Source organism: Galeopterus variegatus, unplaced genomic scaffold, assembly GCF_000696425.1.
Source record: "Galeopterus variegatus unplaced genomic scaffold, G_variegatus-3.0.2 Scaffold2774, whole genome shotgun sequence".
NCBI lineage: Eukaryota > Metazoa > Chordata > Mammalia > Dermoptera > Cynocephalidae > Galeopterus > Galeopterus variegatus.
In genome coordinates this window covers 223,055-239,965 of record NW_007728885.1, presented here as the reverse complement: position 1 = coordinate 239,965, position 16,911 = coordinate 223,055, and the positions used below count along the sequence as shown (strand labels likewise).

The window sequence follows — 16,911 nt, the reverse complement described above, 5'->3', positions numbered from 1 at the left end:
AAAGAAAGAAAGAAAGAAAGAAAGAAAGAAAGAAAGAAAGAAAGAAAGAAAGAAAGAAAGAAAGAAAGAAAGAAAGAAAGAAAGAAAGAAAGAAAAAGAAAAGAAAGAAAGAAAGAAAAGACCACAATAATTCATTGAACTTTCAGGACAGAACAAACCTAAGGTTACTAGAGATGAGGCAAGGGAGGGAGGGGGTTTGGGGAGGGACAGGTCGGGTAAAGGGCATAAAGAAAAATCATGATTTGTAATAATGAACATGCTAATAATAATTTAAAAAATAAATTAAAGAAAAAAAAGTCACTGCACATAGACCATGAGATGTTTCACATGTTAGACTCTAATGATGTGCACCCCCTTAAAATACTGGGGGATCTTTGCCATAAATTAAATTACAAAGGTTGAATATATGAAATTCTGTCAGATGAAAGTGGGCTAGGGTCTCTTGATTCATTCCATATGTTTTCAAAATTCATTTTTTGATCTTAATAATTAACTAAATTCATTTTAAACATAGCCTCTGAACAATTATCTCTCAAAAAATTACTCAGCTCTCTGATCTGCCTGCCATAGACTTACAACAAAATTCCCTTTATAAGTAATAAATGTGAAATGTGACTCTAAGGAAATAATATTGATTTCCATTCACAACCCACAAACGTAGCCTCAATACTTTTAAGGAATATTATGACTTAGTGGAATTCTAAGTATATGCAGCATTAAAAAAAAAATCCATAGTATCCACCAATTTCATCTATAAGTAGCAGGACATTAACTGTATGCATTAATTAATTAATTCAAACAGCAAACAATTATTGAGAACTTACAATGTCCCAGACACTCTTCTGGGATCTGTTTAAGTAAGATTTACTGAGATTTAAGTAAGAAATAGTGCTTGTTTTCTAAGAGTTCACAGATGGCACGCAAAGTGCTAAACTGTCTGCAATTCTCTCTGAGGGCAATGATACAGAAAAGGGAAAAAAAGGAAGAGCTAAAGTAGTTATTGAATGTATCATAAGAGGTAAGATTTGAGTTGGTCTTGATGCAGATATTATTTGGATGAGCTGAGAAGGCAATATTCAAAGTGAGCATGGCATGTACCCAGAGCAACGGGACAGTAGCGTAGTGTAATTAACAAACAGAGTTTGAATCTGGGCTAAGAGCTGCAGTCACCTGGAGTCAGGAAATCCACCTAAAATGCTGTTTCTAGAAATCAGACATATGAAGATGAAAGATTGAGGCCATAAAAAAAAGAATTAAAGGGGACAAGAGAAAGAGGAGAATCTGTAGGACTTAATGATATATTTAGATATACAGGCAGATTAATTAAGCATCATAGTCAGAGACGAATGCATGTTACAGTGTGAATGGGTGGGAGACAAAGATTTCAGAGTCACTCTCAAAGGGATTCTTAATGTTCGTTACATGACCAGGGAAAATATATAAAGAGTGGGAACATCAGAGTATTTTAAGGCAATAAAACAGCACTCAATAATATTTTAGAGGATCAGACCTGTAACTTTGGTCTTGTTAATGTTGATTGAGCTAATCAGCCTCAGACCGATTTCTACTAATTAATAATTTATTAATTGCCCGATACATTCTTCCCCAAATTTACTGAGAACCTCTTTTAATCAAGACATTGTGATGTTGATTAATTACAGGCACCTTCCCTAAGCCTCACCTTTCCCCAGACAATGTCATTGGTGTCAGGCCATTTGATGAACACATTGTTTTCCTCTCCTCTAGTGAACGTGAGATAATCTGTCTCATTACCAGAAATGGCTGGGTCCTGCAGTGAAAGGGTTAAAACAGCAAACGTGAGAAAAATACCTCCAAGAAAGTTCCTCTCCCAGAATTTAATAATTCATCATGCAGAAAGAAATGGTGAACCTCAATACCAAGAACTACAATAAAATAAAATAAAAACTCATGGATAATTTCCCTTGTCTACTGGTATATTACCATAGCCAATTGAAATGGGAGGGCACCTGTGGTACAAAGATATACAACCTTTATGAAGGATGATCTCTTTCAAAGGGTATAAGAATCTGTGTCAATAAATGAAGGAGTCTTTATATATTATATCAAGATATAACTAATGAAATGAAAAAAACTCCTGTAGAAATTAAAATATGACTTGACATGAGAAATTTTTTCAATGACATAGAAATCTGTATTTTTTAAAAAAAAAAAGAAGGTTGAAAGGTAAAGAATATATTTGTTGTAGAACAAAATTCTTGAGATAAAAGTGTGAGCTAATGTTTGAAAACAACTCCTGGAGATAAAGCAGACTGATAAGACATTACGCTGAAGCAAAAAGAGCCAATTTATTGTGTTTCCAGAATATATCAGCAATATTTCGTAAGAACATGAAACTTCTATATTCTATTCTGTGGTCCAACTTGTCTGTCTAAAGTGCCCTCCCTGTTTACACCGTCTCATACCTGCCCACAGCTGTCATATATATCATCACTATCTAAAATTATCTTTTTTAATGTTTATCTATTGGCCTTCTCCCTCCATTAGAAGAACAAAGCCTTATAAGAAAAAGGACATTGTCTTATTCACTAATTTGGAATACATACACACACACATTTAAAACTTCTAAACAGTGATTTTCAAATAGCCAGTGTGCAATAAATACTTGCATGAATGAATGAACAAAAGTCAGCAAATCATGCTATAATTTTGGGATGCTAGAAGGAAGAATTATTTGCAGGTAAATATTTCTGTATTTATCAAGACACAGCTTCCTCTTAACTCAGATGTTTGTGAGTTCAATTAAAGAGGAACAGTCCCCTGAGCCTCATCATTGCCGAGTGATGTGATGATACGTTGTAAGAGATTCCTGAACTCCCTCAGATCAAGATGAGACTGAGATAGGCTGCTCCATCTGAGGCATGCCCTGAAACAGGGAGGCACTTTTCTTTTTTCTGTGTTCAATTTTTCAGCCCACAGTTCTAACTCTACCAAGAGAGCAGGAATAATAAATTACATCCCAGTGACAATTATGAAAAATAAATATTACAGAGTATCATCTTTTATAAGCCATTTTTTTATTTGTTGTTTCCTTCCTTCTTTATTTGCTTTTTAAAACTTTTTAAAAATATTACACATTCACAAGAAGTTGCAAAAAATATACAGGGTGGTTTCTTGTACCCTTTATCTGATTTTCCTTAACAGTATTATTTTTGAACCATGAATATAGAAACAAAATGGGATCTAATCTGTCTCAAAACCTACCAGAATGAGAATAAATCTCATGCCATCTTTCTTCATTTGCTCAATCAGGAAACTGAGGTTTTGAAAGTTGGGGCTGAGGGTGAAGTCCAGCTTCCGGTCCATGTAATCGATGTCAACATGCTGGACGTCCTACGGGAGGGCAGGCAAGATGCTCCGGTCCTACAGCAGGTATCCTGTCGGCTCACTCACTGCTCGGCCAGGCACCCAGTCCTGCTGCTTGCTGACTCCAGCTCTGCCCCTCTTAATCTCTCATCTCTTTTCTCCCCTACATTGACTTTTTATTTCTGCTAATTGGAATATCGCTTTCTGATTCCTGCATGCGGCTCACCTGTGCTCACTCCTGCTCCTTTTACCTCCCCAGACAGGAACTCTCTCCCTTTCCCTTCCCTCGACTCATGTCTTTCCCACTCTTCAAATCAAACTTGGTGAGACTATCAAATAATGTCTAGTTGAAATATTCAAGGGTAAGAAGTGGGACTTCCCTAAGAAACAAAAAAAGATTGTATATCTGTGTGTGTGTGTGTGTGTGTGTGTGTGTTTCCTACAGTAAACCTAACTGGATTTATTCACATTTAGAACTACATTATAGTATTTTACAGCTTTTCAGAATGTATCTCTCTCTCTACGCAGTACCAACCTAGGTTTCTGCACACAAAACTCACTCAATCAATGACTGTTAAATGATAGCTAATGCTATTCAATAGGTTAATGTTCAGTTGAAAAAAAAGAAAGGTGCTTCTTTATAGCAAAAAAGTGATAGTCACCTGCATTGCCTTAAGACTCTAAGTAAAACTTGTTTGGAAAAACAGAGGCTTGTGCATAATCCAATGCTTGGAAAAGACTGAACTGGCATATTATTAACCTTTGATTGCTTTGGTAAGTTATATCTGTGGTTTTTTTTATTTTGTAAAGAGTGTAAAAGGAGATAGCTGTGAAACTAGTCCTGTGTGAAATGCATTGTTTTTTAAACTTCTTTCATGCTATCCTTTTAAGTCAAAGGTGCACAAGCGAGAGTTGCATAAATCCTTCAGCAGTGAGTGGTGTGGTTGGAGGACATTGGCGGTGTGGTTGGAGGACATTGGTGGTTGGAGGACATTGGCACTCACTGCCTCTTGTTGAGAATGTCCTGCAGTAGCCATGGCTGGGCTTAAGCCGTGACTCTAGGGACTTATAAGTGATGATCTACACACACAGATACTACAGTAACAACCTACTCCCCGAGAAAAGCCCTAAGCACTGTTTAAATTTTTGTTTAGTAAGTATGTAGTATAATACTTTATATTGAAAAATTAAGCCTGGATATATGTGTTAAATTATTTTTGAAGAGAACATTATTGCATTCTATTTTATTCTTATCTTCCAGTCATTAATTGTCCTCTGAAATCTCAGGAGGTGAATTGAAAGCAGAGAAAGAGAATGACTGATGAAAACCTGACAATTATAAGAAGAGAAAGAGCGTGCTGTGTGTGAAATTCTGCTTATTGACAGCAATTGATTACACTGTGTGTGTATGTGTGTGTTAGAGAAAGTGAAGGCTTGATTTTTAACTGATTTCTTTCATATTGTCACTTTACATCCATCTCTCCAATAACATGTTTATAAGTCCCTAGTGTCACGGCTTAAGCCCAGCCATGGCTACTGCAGGACATTCTCAACAAGAGGCAGTGAGTGCCAATGTCCTCCAACCACACCTCTCACTGCTGAAGGATTTATGCAACTCTCGCTTGTGCACCTTTGACTTAAAAGGGTAGCATGAAAGAAGTTTAAAAAACAATGCATTTCACACAGGACTAGCTTCACACCTATCTCTTTTTACACTGAAGAAGTCACAAACAGTAATTTCTATGAAGATGTTTTCAATACACAGTTAGCTATGAATTCCTACAACTAATTAAATCACAGGCTGAGTGAGGGTTTCATACATAGGGAATCTGGGCTGCCACCATTGCATCGTACAAATCAGAGATTTCAGCAGCATTCTGGTATCCATAGCGACTCAGCTGGAATCCCAAGGCCCAGTATGGAATCATTGCTGGCCGACCAATCAACTAGAATCAAAAAGAAAAATGAATCCAGGTAGACTTCTTAGGGAAGAAAAGGTGATTGGCTTATATTTGAAGCAACTTGAGCATTTCGAAAAGGCTACACTCAAAAAAATTAGGAAGTAAAATAAATGTGGGACAATCATGGAGAAAAAAAATGATAAGAAATATTGTAATTGAAATTTCTCTGTATTTCTAGAGCTTTCACCCTAAGAAACCTGAGAATTAACTCAGTGGTTATTAGTGATTAGAGATTTTTAGATAGGCTATTCAGCAAACAATCAAGAGACATGTGGGATATTTAATATGCCTTTATAGCTCCTTAACGCTAAAGTTTGACTTTCAGGAAGACAATAATAGTGTAGTGGGGACACCCAGGGGTCATAAGAAAAAACTGGCCTATTTCAGTGTTAAGAACGTGGTAATACCCAATACATATCTGACAGTTTATTAATGGATAGAATGACTTCTAACCTCAGTATATTGCTGAGTTACAAGTTCAGGAGTTGGCCCCAAAACCATATAAAAGTCCAAAATCCCTCCTGTGGTGTGGTATGTTAGGGCAGGAGTGGGCTGGAATGTCACATCTGTAAGGAAAAAAACCACACACACACACACATTCAGATTAGGATCATCCCTAAAGCTGTAAATCACCCAGATAGAGAATACACCCTCAAGTCGGCTATTTTCACTCTCTTTCTTTAATACCCGCCTGTCTCTCATCCAGTGGAATCAGACATAGATTTTCAGGTACTCCAAATATAATATTCAATCTCAACAACTTACATCACTATGTTAAAAAAAACCTCAAGTGTCACAATTAGATAAGGTTACAATGAGTAGGGACCACGGTTAGTCAAAAGTTTATATCTAATACCAGGGCTAGAGCTCTTAATAAATCTTGAATAAATGGATGAATGAATGGAAGGTCAGTTTATTTGTCCCATTTTTCATTCCCCTGAATTTTATTATTTCTGTTGATATCCCAGATCCCAATAGAGTGGTCACAGCTATTTATGGTAATGCATGGGGAATGTGCCTCTGTCCTACCCATGGCATTGCTGTTCAGCAGAAGCACTCCATGGGCACTGCCGTCCTCTTCCAGTGCCATATAGTAAGGGTGGGCACCATAGGAATTCTTCTTGTACTGGCAGAGTCATAGGGTAATAAAAAAGAGAAAATCTAAGAATTACTTCGATATCATAACCCAAGAGCAAACTTCTCCCCCACATTAAAGATTCAGCTCAATGTCACATTTTTGTAAAGCTTTCTTTCAACCCCTCTTCTACCCCAAGTAAGAAGCTGTGTCCTCCCTGCTCCATGCCCTCTTTGTTTATTATCATATAATTCTATCACAGCACTGATTACACTGTGCTATCAATTCTGCATATCTCTCTCATTAGCCTATAAGCCTCTGGAAAGGAAAATCAACGTCTTATTAGATTTGTGGCTAAACACTTAGCAATGTGCCTGACACATAGAATATATTAAATAAAAGTTTGTGAAATAAATAAAATCCATAGTCCGCAGGAAAAAATATACATATAAATGTCTTTTAGGGACAAAAGAGTGTGACATGTGGCCTGTTACTACTGAGAGCAGAATTTATCAATACCAGAGCACTACCTATGGGTATACAAATTAAAATAAATGTACATAGAGAGAAACTGATTGCTCATTCTTTTCCTCTGTCCTTACCGCTGGTGGCTCATCGCGAGCAAACATTCCCCACATGTTCCAGCTCATGTTTCTTCTGAAAGTTGTGTGCTCAGTTTCCCCAAAGCCATAGAGGTACTGAGAGGGGAGGCGGGTAGAAATGGAGAGGAACATGTCGTTGAAGGTGAAGCCAGGGAGCTGAGAATCCCAACTGCAACACAAAGGCAGACCTCCACGCTGAGCTGGAGATGACAGGCCAGAGCAAACGTGAAATATGCTCAGAATATCTAGTTGATTCAGAAGCCCCCTGAATTATTATTGCACATCTGGATCCAAGTTCAAATACTGCGATGAGCCACGTCATAACAACAGCCATGACTCGGTACCAAGGTTCTACGCCTGCATTTTAATTCCATTGTTTGCAAGACTGAGAGCTGCTTTTCTTGGTCATGGGCTCCTTGAGGTCAAGGGCCACGTCTCATTCATTTCTTTACTTCCAGTTCTTAGTAACTGGCATATCAGCCTGAATAAATGTATGAATAAGGTCAAAGCAAACTTTCCAATAGAAAAGTGTGAAACCCTTGGAACAACTCCTCTATATTACCTAAAGAACTTCTTACCGAAGAGGGCAACAGAGAGAAAATCAGACACAGTCAAAGAGATCAGGAGCCATACACAGGAAGGCACATGTGTCACACACAGGTGACAGCTTCTACTAGGATTGGGAACCTCACCCCAGACAAAATCCAGATCTTCACTTCAATCTACTCAGCAGCAGGAGGGATGAGAGATGATAACTCCTTTCATGCTTAACAGTGTGAAAAGGCTTTAAGTTTACACAGTGTCCATAGAAGCAAAAGTGAAGAAGACATTTCTGTCTTCTCTTTAACCTTTGCCCCTCTTTCCTACCTCTTTAGTTATTATTTCTTAGTAAGGAATAATAAAAAGCTGATTTATATCTTAGGTTATCTGTTGTACTTATTAAATAGGGCTTTCTGTTCTGCTTAAAAACAATGAGTAGAACATGTATTTTTCTCTCTCTGAAGGCAAACAACATTTGATTAGTTTTGTTAAACCTTTGATTAATTTTTCTTGTTGAGTTAATGACTAATAGAAAATTCATTCCTCATTGCAGTAGAGGGAAATAGATACACTCTGTAACAAACACATATTTACATACAGTCTCTGAGGTTAATATTTCACTTGCACTATTTAGAACCACTCTAATTAGATCTAGAACCACTCTCATTAGAACCAAATAAATAGTATTTACATCACAGCATGGGAGCTTCTGCGTCGAATCTGGATTCCGAATGGATTGATTTGAATCCTGACATCATACAGGCAGTGTTCAAGGGAGCCAACTGGTGAGGGTGGGGTGTTCAGAGGTACTGGGACCTCATACCTTTTATTGGTGGGATCGTAGATCTGACAAGGAGACAGAAGGAAACTTTCAGATGGAGTCTCGGACCTAAAACCCCTCACGCCAGTCCACATGATTCAGTTCCTAATTTTTTTTTTTTTTTGGCCAGTTTGAATCACATCGGGAGGCATCAAATGTCCCCAAACAAACAGATTTGAGGCCTTCCCACTCACTGTGACTGACATGCCTCAGTAATACACATTCAAAGCCTTCCTCTAAAGAACCTGTGATCTAAGGGTATAGAATCTCACGGATGGAATGTGTGCGTGTGTGTTTACGGGTGTGTGGGATGGGAACTCATACATGCACAGAACTGCGCAGTACTGGGTGTGAGCATGCGTGTGTGTGTTAGGATTTGGAGAACTGAGTTTTCATGTGGGCTCTGACATCTAACCTTACTTTTCAGCTTCCAGATGTCATGCAGCTTCTTCATTCCTGAGGTTTCTCTTTTGTATCCACCACTCGTTCCTACTTACCTGACAGGATGGAGGTGTGGGAAAACCAGAGAAGTGAAAAGTGTTTTGCAAGGACAGGGAGAATCACCATAAGGAGCAACCATCCTCTTCTTCATGGTGTTATTAGCCCACATCTTATGCATAGGTGAAGTTTTTTCTAAAGCCCTTGCGATATTGCAAAATACAGTCTATATTTGGTGGTCTTTGTCCCTAGCCCTGTCCCTTTCCTGGCATATAACTAAAATCCTTGGAATTTCCAAAGTGATGTCTTTTTGTATGCTGATGAGCTGACTGATGGCTGGCAGCTCCTAGGTAGCTTCAAGAAGGGAGCAGGTCACAGAAAAGACCAAGGCAGGATTACAGGGTTGGGACTTTCAGCCCTACACCCCTCCCCATAGGGGAGAGGGGCTGAAGGTTAAGTTGACCACCAATGGCCAATGATTTAATCAAGCATGCCTACCTAATAAAGTTTCAATAAAATCCCAAAAGGATTGGATTCGAGAAGCTTCCAAATAGCTGAACACATGGAGGTTCCAGGGAGGGCATGGGAGCTCCACACCCCTTCCCCCATACCTTGCCCTATACATCTCTTTATCTGTATCCTTTGTAATAAAGGATAAGTATTTCCCTGTGTTCCGTGAGCTGCTCAGCAAATTAACCAAACCCAAGGAGGGGAGCATGGGAACGAATTTATAGGCAATCCATCAGAAGAACAGGTGGAACACCCTGTAGCTTCAGAGTGGCATCAGAAGTGAGGGGAGGGGCAGTCTTGGGGACTGAGCCCTCCACCTGTCGGATCTGACACTATCTCCAAGTAGATAGAGTCGGAATAGAATTGAGTTGGACAGTCCCCAGCTGGTGTCCACTGCAGAACTGGAGAACTGTTTGCTTTGGGAGGAGGGGGGGATCCCACACACTGGCCACAAAAATCAGGCTTCTGTGTTGATGACTGTGCTGTAACAGCAGAGGAAGAACAGTTTGTTTTTTCTAACAGCACTGCTTCTCAAAATTGTGTTTCTCAGACCAAAAGCAGCAGCATTACCTGCGGGTTTGTTAGGAATACAGAATCTCAGCCCCTGCCCCAGAGCCTCTGAATCAGAACTCTTATTTTCACAGGATACCTAGAAGATTCACAATACTTAAAGTGTGAAAATCTCCCTAGAGCTGAGCTGTCCAAAGCAGTGTGTCCACGAGGCACATGTTGCTACTGGGATCCTGAATGTGCTCATCTGAATTGAGATTCATTTTGAATGCCCAATACATACTGGGTTTTGAAAAAAACTTAGTATGATTAAAAGATTGTAAAATATCTCCACAGTTAAACTTGAATTTCAAGGTGAAATGATAATATTTTAGCACATGGGTTAAATAAAGTGTTAATAAAATTAATTTTACTTGCGTTTTTCAAATACATTTTTAGAAACATTCCCACTAGGAAACAAACATGTGGCTCACATTGTATTTGGAGGAGATATAGCAGAGCGGGGGGCCTCCAAAGTGCGGCCCCTTGACCTGCAGCCTCAGAATGATTACCTGGGAACTTGTTAGAGATGCAAATTGTCAGGCTTGGGCTCCACCCACCTACCGAATTGGAAACCCTGAGGGTGAGGCCCAGCCACCTTGGTTTTAACAAGATCTGCAGGTGATCCTAATGCATGCTAAAGTTTTAGAACCACTTTCAGAGAAATAATTCTATTGTTGGAAGTAGGTTAATGCCTCTCATATGAGTTTGCCACACAGCAGATGCATTTTTCTCAAGGCTAAGGGATGATTCTTTGCAGATGTTTATGACCTAGAGTACTTGTCATTATAGGAAATTCCAATTCTGGCGGATCTAAGGTCATATCCTTGCTTTACTGTCTACTAACTTTTTGACCTTCACCTCTCTAGACCTCAGCTCCCTCATCTGTAAAATGAAGGATTTGGAGTAATAGCCATTTCAGTGACTTCCATCCATATAGAGCTGCAGGTTAAGAACTCCAGGTTGAGAAGGAGAATCTGCAACTTGGGACTTACCTTCACCTGCAGCATGTTCTCTGTGTGGTAGATCACACTCAGGCTGAGGGCGCCAATCCTTGCAGGAAGAGCATCAGAGGCGGTGTCTGCTACTAGGAGTGGGGGTGGCACGCCCCCCAATGCCGCCTTCCCTGCCGACTTCACCGTCTGTGCCAACTCAGGGGCCGCCAGGAGGGTAAGGTCCACAGTGATGCCCGTGGGCAGGTACTGAACGTTACTGGCAGCATAATTAGGGATGGTGTCATGGTAGCAGGTGGGCACGCCAGGAGTAGTTGTGTGCTGGAACACCGGGAGGAATTCTTAATCAGCCTCTAACACCACACTCTGAGGCTCTAATTACTGATGATATTGGTTAACACAGAGACTCTCAAACAGCATGCCCATTGCCATGGGTTGAACTGTGTCCTCCCAAAAGATGGTAAGTCCTAATCCCTGGTACCTGTGAATGTGCCTATTTGGAAATAGGGTCTTTGCAGATGATCAAGTTAAGATGAGGTTATTAGGATGGGCCCTAATCCAATAAGACTGGTATCCTCATTAAGAGGGGAAATTTGGTGACAGAAATGCACACAGGGAGAGCGCTAGGTGAACATGAAGGCAGAGATCGAGGTGATGCATCTTCAAGCTAAGAAATACCAAACACTGCCAGAAACCACCAGAAGTCAAGGGAAAACCATGGAACGGATTCGCCCTCATGGGCCTCAGAGGATCCAACCTTGCTGACACCTTGATCTCAAACTTCTAGGCTCCAGAACTGTGAGGAAATGAATTTCTGTTGTTCGAAGACACTCAGTTTGTGGTACTTTGCTATGGCAGCCCTTCTGAAAACACAACACACACACTGGCCCTCTGTAGTGGGTGGACAGAGGCGAGCAGGAGGAAGCCTGATCTGGAGACTGGAGCTCTCAGGCAGGGTTCTGCTCAGGTGTCTTTATTGCCCCAGAGGAAATCATTTGTTCTTTTCCGATTTTCACTCTTTTTATTGTTCAAATGGAGAGGAAACAGCCTTATCTTACTTTTCCTGCTTGGGGTCTCCAAAAGCTGATAAAAATTACTTAAAATATTCAATGGGCAATGCATACCCAAATGCATATTATTATGTTAAAAAACAGGATTGTAAATGCTGTGGTTGGAGGGGCAATGAGAGTGACAATGGGCTTCTTCTGATTCAGGACATCCAAGGGACTGACCACCCATCACATAGAGCGGGCACAATGCTTGTCAGCACAGCGTCGTGATTACCAAGTAAGCCGTAACACTGGAAAAGTGTTTTCTTGATCAAATCAGTATTACTAGCATGTTCATCATTACAAATCGTAATTACTTCTTGTGTCCCTTACCCAATGACTCTCTATGCCCCCCACCCCCTCTCCCAACTCTATTGATTTGATCATCACATACTGTTCACAAGTACTGATAGTCAACCCTGTTCTCCATAAATATGCATAAATAAAAATAATAAAAATAAATTTATAACAACAACAACAAAAGTGTTTTCTTGGTGCCTAATTACTTGTGGGACAGTTTTTACAACTTCCTAACCAACTGAGTAATCTGCTCCTGATCATTACCTCCCAAAGGCACCCCCGCTGCTTGCAAGTCTCCTCGGAGGCGGCAGAATCCTCAGGGTAGCAGCTGAACTTCTCCAGGTCACTGACTGGAAGATCCCACTCAATGGAGAATTCTTGTCCCAGTGCCAGTCCCTGGAGGTCAGTGATGGTTACCACCTGGGAGAAGAGAAAGGAGGCCATAGTGACAAACGAGGTGAGGTAGAGCCATCTGGAGAAAGTCCTTCCCTGACAGTCTGGAAGTCAGGACTGGGGGACCTGGTCCTAGTTCTTTCTCCAATACCACTTTGTCAAAAGATATTTGAAACTTGACTTATTCCTGACCTTTCTCGCCTCATACAGTCATAATGGAAGTGTTGAAGGAGAAGATCTTCCATCATGTTAAGGAGTACAGACCACAGGCAGGACTGTCACTGTCAGGCTTATTGTCCTCTGGCTGTGATACCTGTTTATTTTAATAATGATGGCAATAATAGCCACAGCTAAACTTTATTGAGTATTCATATGAGCCAAGCCCTGTGATAACCACTTTATAAGCATTATCTCCATTAATCCTACAAAGGAAACCCGTACTGTAAATACCTTGGCTATCTTCATTTTATAGAACATAAAATGGAGGTATGGAGACATTTAATATCTTGTCCAAGATCTCACAGCTAAGAGACAGTACAGTTACGATGCGAACCCCATTCTGCCTTAAGAAGAAAAGCTCTTACCCTATGCTGTATGTACTGTCAAAATGAAGGGGGCTGATCTAAGAAATGATCGATCTCCCAGCACTTGAAATACTTCTCTTACAATTAGAATCTTCTGTCAGAGTTTATCATGTAAGGGAATCATTCAGTAAGAGGAAAGGAAGATTACCCTTTGTGTTTTATTCCACTCTCACGTTCTGTAATGGTATAAAAATAGCTTAAAACACTAAGGAAAAATATCAACTGTGTCTCAAAGAGAGTCTTTAACTTCAATGAGAGTACGAATGTATAAACGCTCTCCAGAACTAGGCCTATGTATTGAACGTTTTCACTATATCACATCTGGAACCAGCCTGTCTAGTATTAAATTCACCCTAAGAAGAACTGTCTTCTCTGAGGGTCCCACCTCCCATTGTCTTCTTCAGAGCTCTAATGCAAATGAAAGGGAGGGGTCTGTAATTAGCATGCACATGTTTCTCCTGCATCCTCCCTGTGATGTGGCAGACCCCCACCAAGCCAATTGTCTCTGTGACTTCCCCAAGTCAAAAGAAAAAGGGAGGGCCAGCAGTCAGAGTGCCAGGCCAGGGCATTTGGCAAGGGCCCTGCAGGAGGGAACAATCTTCCACCTTTGTTGAAGCACTGTAGACAACACTTGGACTGGAGGTGGCAGCATTATTCAATAAGACAGTAAAATTAGTAGGCTGCTTGTCCATCCCCAAGATCCTGATATCTGTAAACATGAGGTTGTCAGGGTCCATATAATTATTATTTGTAATCTTTGCCTGTAGACGATTCTAGGGAAAAAAAAAAAAAAAAAGCTTAGAGAGCAGGCTCTTTATACTCTCATTGTCCCCAAATACCATACAACATCTCTCCTTCCGAGAGTTAAGGTGTTGCCTTTCTCTCTGCAGTTCCAAACATTGCCAGATGACCATCCCCAGAAAATTCATTAAGTCCCACTCTTAACAATTCTAAATCTTTTAGCAATATTTTGTGTTTGCTTTGGTTCGCTGGCTCTTCACTGATTCTATTACTCAGAAAATATGTTCCTGACATCATGGAATTTTCAAGTGACAAGAGGAATACTCACAAAGCCAACAAAAAGACACAAGCACATTCAGAGACTCATCAGCACACAAAGACATAAACATACACACACACACCACGTGCCCAAACAATTTTATTCTTTTTATTTTAATCACGATGGTGATGAGCTAAAATGTATGGATGTTTACCATGTGCCAGACACTTTGCTAAGCATTTTACATGTATTATCCCCTTCAGTTCTCACAGCAGACCATGTTATTGAAGCTTTCATTATCCCTATTTTTCAGATGAGACTGAAGCACAGAGAAATTAAATAACTTATTCATGAATCTGTAGTTCAAAAGTGACAAAGCTGAGTTATGTCAAGGAAGAAGGTGGAACTGAAGACTGAAGAAAACAGGGACACTTTGATGATTGAAAAATTAGGAGTCCCACACAAATATGCCCAACTGATTTTTGACAAAGACAAAAGCAATGTAATGGAAAAAGGATGGTGTTTTCAGCAAAGGGAGATGGAGCAACTGGACATGTAAAAGTTGAGCCTCAATCTAAATCTCACATATTATATGAAAACAAACTCAGAATAGATCACAGACTTAAAGAAAAAGGTCAAACAACAAAATTTTTAGGAAAAAATTTGGAGAAAATATTCAGGACTTAAGGCTAGGCACTGAGGTCTTAGACTTGACCCCAAAAAGGACAATTCATAAAAGAAAAGAGTGAAAAATTAGACCCATCAAAATTAAAAAATTTTGCAGATGGTAAATATAAAGACAGTAAATATGAAAAGTTGTTCAACATCACTAGACCTCAAAGAGATACAAATTAGAGTCATAGTGAGATACAACTGCACACCAATCAGAAAAGCTAAAACAAAAAATAAGGACAACATCAGACATTGGCCATGATGCAGAGAAACTAGATCATTCATACATTGCTGGTGGAAATGTACAATGGAAGCCACTCTGGAAAACAGTTTGGAAGTTTTTTACGAAATTAAACATACACTATACCAAGCGAGTGTCCTCTCGGCATTTATCCCAGAGACATGAAAACATATGTTCACACCAAAACATGTGCATGAATGTCCATAGCAGCTATACTTTATTTGTAATATACTTTACTTATATACTAATATAAAGTATATTTACAATATACTTTGTAATATAATTTACTTGTAATATACTTTATTTGTAATAGCCCATAACTGGAAACAGCCCAGATGATCTTTATCAAGTGGATAATTGAGAAAAAGGTAGTAATTTTTGTTCGAGCATTCCATGTCTTGGAATGCTACTAAGCAATAAAAAGGATCTCACTAAAGTTACACACAACTTAAATGAATTTTGAGGGAACTCATCAACATATTGCCTATGCTGAATGAAATAGCCAGTCCCAAAGATTACGTACTGTTTGACTCTACTTATATAACATTCTCGAAGAGACAAAATTATAGAAATGGAGAACCAATCATTGATTGCCAGGAGCTGAGAAAGGTGCGGGCAGAAGGTAAGCTCATGTGCCTGTAAGATGGGAACAGGAGGAACCCTCGAGGTGATGAAAATGTTCTCTGTCGTGTGAGTACCGATGCTAATATCTGGTTGTGAAATTGTGCTACGGTTTTATAAGATGCTCCTGTTAGAGGAAACTGAGTAAAGGGTACGCAAGATCTCTGCATTATTTCTTACAACTGCATGGGGATCTTTAATCATCTCAAAGTATATTAAAAAAAAGTTTAATTTTTAAAAATTATGAATTTAAAAGAGAGAAAGAGCCCCACATAATCTCTGCCCATACATGATCGGGCTTCTGAGAAAACCAACACAGAATTCTCCCACTCTCTGCTATTCTTGTTGCCTTTTTTCCTCTCAGTACCCTCAAGAAATAGAGATGAAGCAAGTGATGTTCTGTATCTTCCAACCTTTCAGTGCCACCACTTGATACCTCACCCAAAGCCAAGTTTTAGGGACTAGAAAGGAAAGCTGTTACAGCCAAACCCCAAAAAGCCATTTCACCACTCATCACCCCACCTCCAGCCCACACACACGTGTGCCCCCAAACAAGGGCACATCTTAAAAGCCAGGATTCATCCCATTAAACTCGAAGGCAATGATTTTTTTTTTCCCCCAAAGATAGTAAGTAGTTCTGCATAGGACTCATGATGATATTTTTATAGGCTTGTATATCTGGCAGAGATTAAACACTTTCATGTTAACTTGAATCCTTTCTGGGACCATCACAGTCAAACACTGTCTCTATTCCACCTGACCAACTATCTACAGTAAACCAAAAATTCAAAAAGAAGCCACGGAAGAGAAACACTGTGTGCTCCTCAAAAACAGTACTTACAGAGGTAACAGAGAAATCATACAGAATATAATTCTTTTTAGTTACAGCATCTAAAAGAGAAAGACAGGGGAGTGCCCATTAATGGGAAACAGGTGCTGTGGGGTCATGTTCTCCTCATCCAGAATATGTTTGCCATCGAGTTCTGCTCACCCCAGTTCTGCCCATTTTTGTCAGACCTCCACAGAGGTTTCCTGAACCATTCCTCTGAACTCCTATGGCACTTTATGGTACCATTTTTCTGGCATTTAAAACATTTTGACTTGAATTATGGTTATCTACATGCACATTGTCTCTCTGCTGCTGGACCATGAGTTCTGGAAAGGCAACATTTATTTAAGTGTTATTCATCTTTATAACCCCTGCATATACTATAATAATAAATAGCCAATATATTAATAAATGCTAATCCTATGCAGG

The 16,911-nt window shown here is 39.6% G+C and overlaps 1 protein-coding gene across 1 annotated transcript in view; it reads right to left on the bottom strand.

Annotated features, from left to right (window-relative positions):
• Nucleotides 1-16,911, bottom strand: part of LOC103598903 (maltase-glucoamylase, intestinal-like) — a 91,677-nt gene that overhangs the window by 30,195 nt on the left and 44,571 nt on the right. Inside the window, 11 exon segments of the mRNA XM_008582965.1 lie at nt 1,682-1,789; nt 3,244-3,372; nt 5,166-5,291; nt 5,760-5,872; nt 6,336-6,432; nt 6,984-7,152; nt 8,215-8,369; nt 10,836-11,114; nt 12,407-12,562; nt 13,725-13,892; nt 16,495-16,544. Of these exon segments, the coding sequence (XP_008581187.1) occupies nt 1,682-1,789; nt 3,244-3,372; nt 5,166-5,291; nt 5,760-5,872; nt 6,336-6,432; nt 6,984-7,152; nt 8,215-8,369; nt 10,836-11,114; nt 12,407-12,562; nt 13,725-13,892; nt 16,495-16,544 (1,550 nt within the window).